Source organism: Conger conger, chromosome 9 (genome assembly GCF_963514075.1).
Source record: "Conger conger chromosome 9, fConCon1.1, whole genome shotgun sequence".
NCBI classification, from domain to species: Eukaryota; Metazoa; Chordata; class Actinopteri; order Anguilliformes; family Congridae; genus Conger; species Conger conger.
This window is the reverse complement of record NC_083768.1, coordinates 57931319-57941749: the sequence shown is the minus strand read 5'-3', so window position 1 is coordinate 57941749 and position 10431 is coordinate 57931319. Positions and strand designations below refer to the sequence as shown.

The window sequence follows — 10431 nt, the reverse complement described above, 5'->3', positions numbered from 1 at the left end:
TTCGTCACTTTCTCTCCACCCCCCCCAACCCCCCTTATGAACTGAAGCCTCAAGACATCGTGGGGGGCACAGTCGGGGTTACATTTGTGTCATGGGGGGGGGGGGGGGGGCAGATGTCACATGCACGCAATTTGCCCATTTGTCACTGGCATAATCATAACAACTTGACTCGCCAAAACATTAAATGCTACAACACCTAAAGTGTTAAGTGGTGCACTTCCACTACAATGGATAAATTCCCACATTGGCTCTCTCTGAGTGTCTGACCATCCTACCCCCCACCCAACCCATTCCCTCCATTCCCTCCCTCCCAACCTCCACGACATGCGCACTGAACTGTGTGTGACTCAAAATGGCTGCTGTACTCCACCAAGGTTATGCATCGGTGTATGAATGCCCTATTGCAAGGTTCATCAACTCACGGTCCTCAAGGGCCAACAACCACTGTTTGTTCTCCCCGCCTTACCTGGGAACGAGGAGTGAAGACAGTCTGGCCAATCCGGTCAACACCACCTTAATCTGAGGATCACACAAAAAACCTGCGTATCCCTCCCATCAGGTCAGTGATACAGATGAAATGGTTCTTTGGGATGTGATCTACTTTGGACACTGATTCACTGGACACTACAGTACATTAACACTGCACTGCGAGAGAGAGGGTTAATAGTGTATACACTGACTGACTGGACACTACAGTACATTAACACCACTGATTTTTGGAATACCAACTTCAGGTCAGACTTCATCTTTGTTTCTGACTTGAATATGCGTCCAACCATCAACAGACCAGCTTGGGGCAGTTTCTGTACAGAATCTGTACAAAGAACTAGTCTTGAAATCTGGGTGTCCTGAACATTTGCATTGGTCAGCAGTCCCTTGTAAAACTGAAATTTTAACCTCAATGTCACCTGTTTTCAAAACGAACCTCAGTAGTATGTACACGTTGTGCCATTACACTTGCGGATACCCCGAAAAAGGTTTTACTAACGCAACTTAAATCCAACAGATACCGGCACAAGACGCCTCGTTCTGTTGGTCATTCTGAGCCATGCATGCTTTTTATAACTTCATGGCAGTAGAGTTCATTACATTTGAATTGGACCTGGAAAATTCACGATTTAGGTTTAACATGGGGAGGGAGACGCAACGCTAACTTATTAATAAATGGAAACTCATTAATAAATCGGGCTCGCTTCTGCCGAGTTTGAATCGGTTTTTTTCTTTTTTTTATTCTAGCTGAACGTGAGATTAACGAGACGTCGGTTGTGTCCAGCAACGGTGTCACAGCCGGTAGGCAGGCGAGCAATAGCGGCAGCCAGAGCCAGTCATATCAACTCTCCACTGTGGCACGCACTCCACTTGTGCCGTGTTGGTCCCAGTAAAGTGCGGGCGGCCAAAAGAGACCAGCCAGTTCAGTGTACATAAGAGAAAACCTACCAACAGTTCTGCGTCGACCTGTTCCAAGTTGCCCTCCATTGTACTGTATTTTAGCTAATGCCTAAAGCTGGGTTTACATTTTGCCGTCTTGCGAACGCAGACAAAATTCTTTCGTCAAATCGCAGAGTTCTTTCATCATGGTTCGCCAAAATCGGCCTTCGTGAATCTCGCAGTGTGACCGTCCCCTGGAAGATCGGCAGTGTTGCATATTCTGAGCGAAACTGTACAATTTGGCAACTCTTATGACCACAGACAATGAACAACCAATAGGAGCGTAGCAATACAGTACGTTGCACCAACCACTATAAACACATTGTTTTAACATTCATTCATTCATTCAGTCACGATTTCCAGTGTACTATTGATACTGAGATATTACTTGCAGATGGATTAAGTAGTCTAACTGTAGTGGGACCAAGGGCATGCTCCATGAGGCATTCCCAGGTGGCGGGGCTGTAAACTGCTCCAGGCCTGAGCCAATGGAGAAGGCAGTCTTTGCACATGAATCTGTGGCTATCTCTACCTACCAACACCCTCTCCGTAGATCCAAGGAGCTGAACCATTAGGGCCCTGCCAGACAGGGCCTCATAAAGTCCTATGAGTCCTTCTTGGTCAGGAAATTTAGACGACGATAATCTATGCAGAACCAAAGGGATTTAAATGCAAAAAAAAAAAAAAACTCCAGCGACCCCTAGCTGCTGTTATAACTGTTGCAAATGGAAATAGGACCTTGTTCTTGTTTTAGCCCTCTCTGACCTCTGACCTCCACCACCTTCACATTTAAGGCACGCAAGATTGACCTCGGCCAGAGACGCATCGAATCATTAAAACGCTAAACGAGCAACCTCCTATGTGGGGCTTGGGGCACGACAGAAGAATCAGGAATCGGCACAATTTTCAAAACCCTTTATTTATTTAGTAATTTTTTTCTTTGAAATAAGACCCGCCCCCCCCACCCCGGCACTCACTGCTACCTCTACTTGCACTCCTGAGTGTGCTTTTCTTAAAATATGAAGCCCCTCGAGCACCGTCTCTGTCCCGAGAAGTCTCCCCCTGTGAAAAAAATCAGGGGTGCAGCTTCCCAACCTGAGTCATTTCCTAATTTCAAAATGGCAGAATCTAAGAAGAAGGGAGTAAGTTCTTGTGTGTGTGTGTGTCCCCTCCTCCCCCAACCAAAACTAAAACAAAAAACAAAAAGCAGATGGTAGCTCCACGTGCCCCGAGGGAACCGCGAGGGTGGTTCACAGGACCCGCGAGGGTGATTCACAGGACCCACACTGCCTCCCAGCATGGCGACCGGCGAGGTGGAGAAGCCCAGTCATCCCACAAGGCTGCGGAAACGGCAACACCCCCGTTCCCAAGCGAGGGGTCACAGGAGTGCCTCCAGGGTCTCAAAAATGGCTGGGCGGGGGGGGGGGGGGCACATGTAGGGCAAGGAGGGGGGGGGGGGGGGGTATCCACAGGCAGCCAAAAGCCTCTGCACACCGTGCGTCAGGTCCCCAATCCAGGACAGGTGGCGAGGAAAGAAGCCGTCTACTCAAAGCCCGAAGGAAAATTAAAAAGGACCCTGCTTTACCCCAGCTGACCTCTCGGAACATGTATTAAGAAAAAATAAAATAAAATAAAAAACCTACAATACCCTTTTTCTCCAAATGACATTTCATTTAAAACATCAAAAAAATTATAATAAAATAAGAAAGTTCATATCACAATGTGACATAAATCCAGCTAAAATGTACAAGAGATCTGTCCAGCTCAGACCGCCCAACATGGGGTCCTGAGGAGGGCCATGGCCCACCCCATCTGCCTTAGACCCGCCCACAAGGTGACAGCGGATTGGAGAAGAGTGGTGGTGGGGGGGTGGGCCCAGTGTTTGAGAAGCAAGTGTTCACGTCCTGGGTCAAAGGGTCAGTCCGAGTCTGACAGGATGATCACTTCATCCGGGTCGCACTGGGTTGACACGTTGACCTGAGAGATGGGGGGGGGGGGGGGGGGGTGATCAGTACTGCACTGCTGGACTGCTACACAACACACACACACACACACAGGCAGGCACAGGCAGGCACATACACATACATACACACTTACACACATACACACAGGCACGCACAGGCACGCACAGGCAGGCACAGGCAGGCACAGGTAGGCACAGGTAGGCACAGGTAGGCACATACACATACATACACACTTAGACACATACACACACAGGCACACACAGACACACACAGGCGCACACACAGGCACACACATACACACAGACACTCGCACACACATACCCACACACACACACACACACACGCACGCACAGACACACACACACACACACGCTCGCACTCCCACACACATACACACACATGCTCAAATACACACACAGACACTCTTCTCTCACACACACAGACACACACACACACACAGACACTCTCTCTCACACTCTCTCTCACACACAGACACACACACACACATACATACACATACACACACACAGACACTCTCTCTCACACACACAGACACACACACAGACACTCTCTCTCTCACACACACACACACACACACCTTGTTCTTCTTTGGGGGTGGGGTGTACTCAGAGCTGCTGACAGGGTCCTGAGGGGGGGAGTCAGCTCGGGTGGAGTCGGCCTGCAGGGGGCTGCTGGTGACCACGCCCATATCCAGGGGAATATCGCTGTCACTGGGGGGCGGGGGGGAGAGGCTTGTACACTGTGCACGGCAGCGTAAATCACGCTTCATAACCACACTGTAGGCAGCGTAAATCACGCTTCATAACCACACTGTAGGCAGCATGAATCACGCTTCATAACCACACTGTAGGCAGCATGAATCACGCTTCATAACCACACTGTAGGCAGCATGAATCACGCTTCATAACCACACTGTAGGCAGCGTAAATCACGCTTCATAACCACACTGTAGAGCAGCATGAATCACGCTTCATAACCACACTGTAGGCAGCGTAAATCACGCTTCATAACCACACTGTAGGCAGCGTAAATCACGCTTCATAACCACACTGTAGGCAGCGTAAATCACGCTTCATAACCACACTGTAGGCAGCGTAAATCACGCTTCATAACCACACTGTAGGCAGCGTAAATCACGCTTCATAACCACACTGTAGGCAGCGTAAATCACGCTTCATAACCACACTGTAGAGCAGGGGGGCACAGCTCCGGTCCTGCGGGGCTGGTCTGAGAGCCGGGATTTTTCTGACAGCTCAATGAATTATGTGTGTTCACTCCTGCACTTGGGCACAGTACAATCTGCAGCTGTAGCTGCTGCGTATACAAATTTCTGATCAAGAAATGATTAAGCTGATTAAATAAATAAGAACTGAAGTTGGCACAAAATCCTGAAGCAGATCGGCCCTTGCTGTGCACCCCTGCTGTAGAGCCAAACCTGCAAAGACTTGAACTCAACGTCTGAAATGAGCAGAAAAACAAGTGAACAACACTCACAACGACTGACTGACTGACTGACTGACTGAGTGTGTGAGTGAGTGTGTAAGTGAGTGAGTGAGTGTCTGACTGACTGACTGACTGAGTGTGTGGGTGAGTGTGTAAGTGAGTGAGTGAGTGTCTGACTGACTGACTGAGTGTGTGTGTGTAAGTGAGTGACTGACTGACTGACTGAGTGAGTGAGTGAGTGAGTGAGTGAGTGAGTGAGTGAGTGAGTGAGTGAGTGAGTGAGTGAGTGAGTGAGTGAGTGAGTGAGTGAGTGAGTGAGTGAGTGACTGACTGACTGACTGACTGACTGACTGACTGACTGAGTGTGTGAGTGAGTGAGTGTCTGACTGACTGACTAAATAATGAAAATAACAGACAGGGGATCCTGTCCCTGATGGAGGTGTTGATGCGACTCCTTGGTCAGTCAGTCCGTCTCAGTGAGACTCGGCCTACTCACCTGTCGCTGTGTTTGTGGCGACCGTTGACGGCGGTCCCAGTGCTGGCCACGTTCACCCTCTTCCTCTTCTTGGAGTTGGGCGTGACCTGCGTGACGTCCGTGACGTCCGTGACCTCCGTGACCACAGGGCTGGGCGGGGCCAGACTGCCGTTGGGAGGCGGGGCCACCCGGTCGGACCAATCAGGCGGCGGAGACTGCGTCGTCGAGCGTGCGTCCTCGCTGGCGGTTTGCTGGGCGGCCACCACGTGATTGGTGGAGACGGGTTCGCCCGCCACCAGGTCGGGGTCTGGTGACGCCGTGGCTCCTGATTGGCTGGGACTGGATGAGGGGGTTGGGCCTTCCTTCTTGTCTGTTGCGGTCTCTGCTCGGCTGCTGCTCGCTGATTGGCTGCCCTCCTCGCCATTCTCATCCGCCTCCTCGTCAGAGCAGGACAGGCCCGACTCCACGGGGTCATCCTCCTCCTCCTCCTCCTCCTCCTCTTCATCATCATCTGAAGAGTCACACATCTGTTAAGGTCACAAGTCACCTTCGAACCAATGGTATGAAAGTACCAATAGAAATGTCAGGGCAGGGGGCGGAGCTAGGGGGCCTGGTAAAAATTTAAACTCCTGCAGATCGATGCCCAAGCACTTTTCTTCTAAGCCTGTGTGCCAACTACAACATACAAAATGAAACAAAATAATTTTGTAATGTAAAAAACTAAATAAACAATAAAAATGATCTTTTTGTTGCTTAAAGGTAATCAGTCCCTTCCTTCCTACCCCTCCCCTCTGTTACGTCTTGTGATTGGCTGGCCAGCAGCCCCTCCCTCACCTGCTCCTTCTTATGATTGGCTGACCTGCATCTCCTCTCTCCCCTTCATTCCTGTGATTGGCTACCCTGAAGCCCTTTGCTCTTGTGATAGGCTGGCCTGTCGCCCCTCCCTCACCTGCTCCTTCTTGCAATTGGCTGGCCTGTAGTTCCTCCTCGATGTCTGGATCTGAGGACACCTCATCCTCTTCGTCTCCCTCATCTTCTTCCTCACTTGCACCACCCTCTTCCTCCTCCTCCTCCTCATCCTCCTCGTCGTCTTCTTCCTTCTCCTCCTGCTCCTCCTTCTCCTGCTTCTCCTCCTGCTCCTCCTTCTCCTGCTTCTCCGCCTGTTCATCCTTCTCCTCCTTCTCCTCCTCCTCCTCCTCAGTCTTTTTCTTCATCTCCCCGTCCTTCTGAGCAGCAAGCGCCTTCTCGGGAAAAGTGGAGGAAACTAAAAATCAACCAGCCAATAGAAACAGCCGGACAGGAGCTCTGCAGCCAATAAATACAGCTGGACAGGGCCTCTTCAGCCAATAGAAACAGCCGGACAGGGTCGACTCAATTGTTTCAGACAAGAGCAATCATGCACAGAAAAGCATTTGAATCCAAAACAATTACATAACTGACCCAGGTCTGAACCATAGCATAAATAATGGAGCAAACGAGACACAGTAATGATGACTTATATTCACATTGTGCTCATCGTAGTAATGAATGTGAATGAGAGCTTCATGAATATAGGCCCCAGGAATATGGACACTCTCATACCCTGCACATCGGACACCAGATAATCACGGCCAACGGGAGGAGAGTTTTCCCCATTTGGCCAGAGCCTGTTCTCTACCTCCTTCTTGGTCCTGTCCCTCTCCAGCCTCTTCCTCCGCTCCTCCTCTTCAGTGTCGTCCTGCTTCAGGGCATACTTGCCGATGACCTCCTCCAGGCTGTTCAGGGCCACCTCCCTATTGGAGCGCAGCTTGCGCGCCAGGGCGGAGTCAGTGAGGGCGGGGTCGCCGGCTGGCAGCATGGCAGACCGAGACACTTCATCATCATCATCATCATCACCATCAACACCATCAACATCATCACCACCACCACCATCATCATCACCATCATCACCATTATCACCACCATCATCATCACCATCACCACCATCACCATCACCATCACCACCATCAACATCATCATCATCATCATCACCACCATCAACACCACCACCATCAACATCAACACCACCACCACCATCATCATCATCATCATCATCATCATCATCATCATCATCATCACCATTATCACCACCATCAACATCATCATCATCATCATCATCATCACCACCATCACCATCAACACCATCAACATCATCACCACCACCACCATCATCATCACCATCACCATCATCATCACTACTGTGTTGATATATGTTTACAGGAGAAACTCACCACAGTGTGTGAGATAGGGCAGCTCGAGTGCAGCGTTATCACATGAAAATGTTCAACAACATCTGAATTTCCTTTATGAATATGAATATGAATATGAATATAATCTGACCTGGTTTGTAGAGGTCGGTTATGTGTTCTGTATTAATATGGATATGGATATGGATATGAATATGGATATGAATATAATCTGACCTGGTTTGTAGAGGTCAGTTATGTATTCTGTATGAATATGAATATGAATATAATCTGACCTGGTTTGTAGAGGTTGTGAGGTGCTCTGTATTAATATGGATATGGATATGAATATGGATATGACCTGACCTGGTTTGTAGAGGTCGGTGAGGTGCTCTGTATGAATATGGATATGAATATGGATATGATCTGACCTGGTTTGTAGAGGTTGGGGGGGTTGTTCTGTATGAATATGGATATGGATATGGATATGGATATGGATATGATCTGACCTGGTTTGTAGAGGTCGGTGAGGTGCTCTGTATGGATATGGATATGGATATGGATATGACCTGACCTGGTTTGTAGAGGTCAGTGAGGTGTTCTGTATGAATATGAATATGGATATGAATATGAATATGAATATGGATATAACCTGACCTGGTTTGTAGAGGTCGGGGGGGTTGTTCTGTATGGATATGGATATGAATATGGATATGAATATGGATATGAATATGGATATGGATATGGATATGACCTGACCTGGTTTGTAGAGGTCGGTGAGGTGCTCTGTATGAATATGGATATGGATATGAATATAAATATGGATATGAATATGGATATGGATATGGATATGACCTGACCTGCTTTGTAGAGGTCGGTGAGGTGTTCTGTATGGATATGGATATGGATATGGATATGGATATGAATATGGATATGAATATGAATATGAATATGGATATGGATATGGATATGACCTGACCTGCTTTGTAGAGGTCGGTGAGGTGCTCTGTATGGATATGGATATGGATGTGGATATGGATATGGATATGACCTGACCTGGTTTGTAGAGGTCGGTGAGGTGCTCTGTATGGATATGGATATGGATGTGGATGTGGATGTGGATGTGGATGTGGATGTGGATGTGGATATGAATATGGATATGAATATGAATATGGATATGAATATGGATATGAATATGAATATGGATGTGGATGTGGATATGGATGTGGATATGGATATGGATATGACCTGACCTGGTTTGTAGAGGTCGGTGAGGTGTTCTGTATGAATATGAATATGGATATGAATATGAATATGGATATGGATATGGATATAACCTGACCTGGTTTGTAGAGGTCGGGGGGGTTGTTCTGTATGGATATGGATATGGATATGGATATGGATATGAATATGAATATGGATATGGATATGAATATGAATATGGATATGAATATGGATATGGATATGGATATGGATATGAATATGAATATGGATATGGATATGGATATAACCTGACCTGGTTTGTAGAGGTCGGGGGGGTTGTTCTGTATGGATATGAATATGAATATGAATATGGATATGAATATGGATATGAATATGGATATGGATATGGATATGAATATGGATATGAATATGAATATGAATATGGATATGGATATGGATATGAATATGGATATGGATATGGATATGGATATGGATATGGATATGGATATGGATATGGATATGGATAGGATATGGATATGGATATGGATATGGATATGGATATGGATATGGATATGACCTGACCTGGTTTGTAGAGGTCGGGGGGGTTGTTCTGTATGGATATGGATATGGATATGGATATGGATATGAATATGGATATGGATATGAATATGGATATGGATATGAATATGGATATGGATATGGATATGAATATGAATATGAATATGGATATGGATATAACCTGACCTGGTTTGTAGAGGTCGGGGGGGTTGTTCTGTATGGATATGAATATGGATATGGATATGGATATGAATATGGATATGGATATGGATATGGATATGGATATGAATATGGATATGGATATGGATATGAATATGGATATGACCTGACCTGGTTTGTAGAGGTCGGTGAGGTGCTCTGTATGGATATGGATATGGATATGGATATGGATATGGATATGGATATGGATATGACCTGACCTGGTTTGTAGAGGTCGGTGAGGTGCGAGCCGAAGTTGAACACCATGTCCAGGTGTCGGCGCTCCTGCAGCCGGTTGCCGGTCTCGCGGAAGGCGTCCTGGGCGATCTGGGTGAGCTGCCTGCGGGACAGGGACAGGGCGTAGCGCTCGTTGGCCCGCCGCACCGCCCGCAGGATGTCCGAGTAGTCCGGGGGGTTCAGCTGGGCCTCGGGCCCGTTAATGAAGCGCTCGATCTGATTGGAGGACGGCACGGGGAGGGAGAGGGAGTCTGATCACAACGGGACTGGCCGCTGAGATCTGAAACCTTCTCCCGAGCCACAGCTTGGACGCCCACACCGGTTGAGTCAGTCGGTAAGGGAATCGGTGAGTCAGTCGGTAAGGGAATCGGTGAGTCGGCGAGTCAGTAAGGGAATCGATGAGTCGGCAAGAGAACTGGTGAGTCGGTAAGGGAATCGGTGAGTCGGTCGGTAAGGGAATCGGTGAGTCGGTGAGTCAGTAAGGGAATCGGTGAGTCGGTAAGAGAACTGGTGAGTCGGTAAGAGAACTGGTGAGTCGGTAAGGGAATCGGTGAGTCAGTCTGGAAGGGAATCGGTGAGTCAGTGAGGGAATCGGTTACACTTTGTGGCAAATTAGTGCCTGTATCGCTATAACTTTGTAGCGATTTAAGATTCCTCTCAATTGTTATTTATTAACAGAATATGGTTGCATCATTAAGTT

General features: G+C 47.8%; 1 protein-coding gene across 3 annotated transcripts in view; it reads right to left on the bottom strand.

The window, feature by feature from the left end:
• Positions 1-2859: 2859 nt before the first annotated feature.
• Positions 2860-10431, bottom strand: part of daxx (death-domain associated protein) — a 14927-nt gene continuing 7355 nt past the window's right edge. For 2 of the 3 annotated variants that reach the window (XM_061253412.1, XM_061253409.1), the window contains exons 6-11: positions 9716-9947; positions 6989-7158; positions 6281-6575; positions 5353-5842; positions 3991-4123; positions 2860-3405 (exon numbers count right to left, since the gene is read on the bottom strand). In XM_061253412.1, coding sequence (XP_061109396.1) covers positions 3346-3405; positions 3991-4123; positions 5353-5842; positions 6281-6575; positions 6989-7158; positions 9716-9947 — 1380 coding nt within the window. In that variant the 3' untranslated portion in view covers positions 2860-3345. The remainder of the gene's footprint in view (positions 3406-3990; positions 4124-5352; positions 5843-6280; positions 6576-6988; positions 7159-9715; positions 9948-10431) is intronic. The other variant, XM_061253410.1, reaches the window with a different exon arrangement.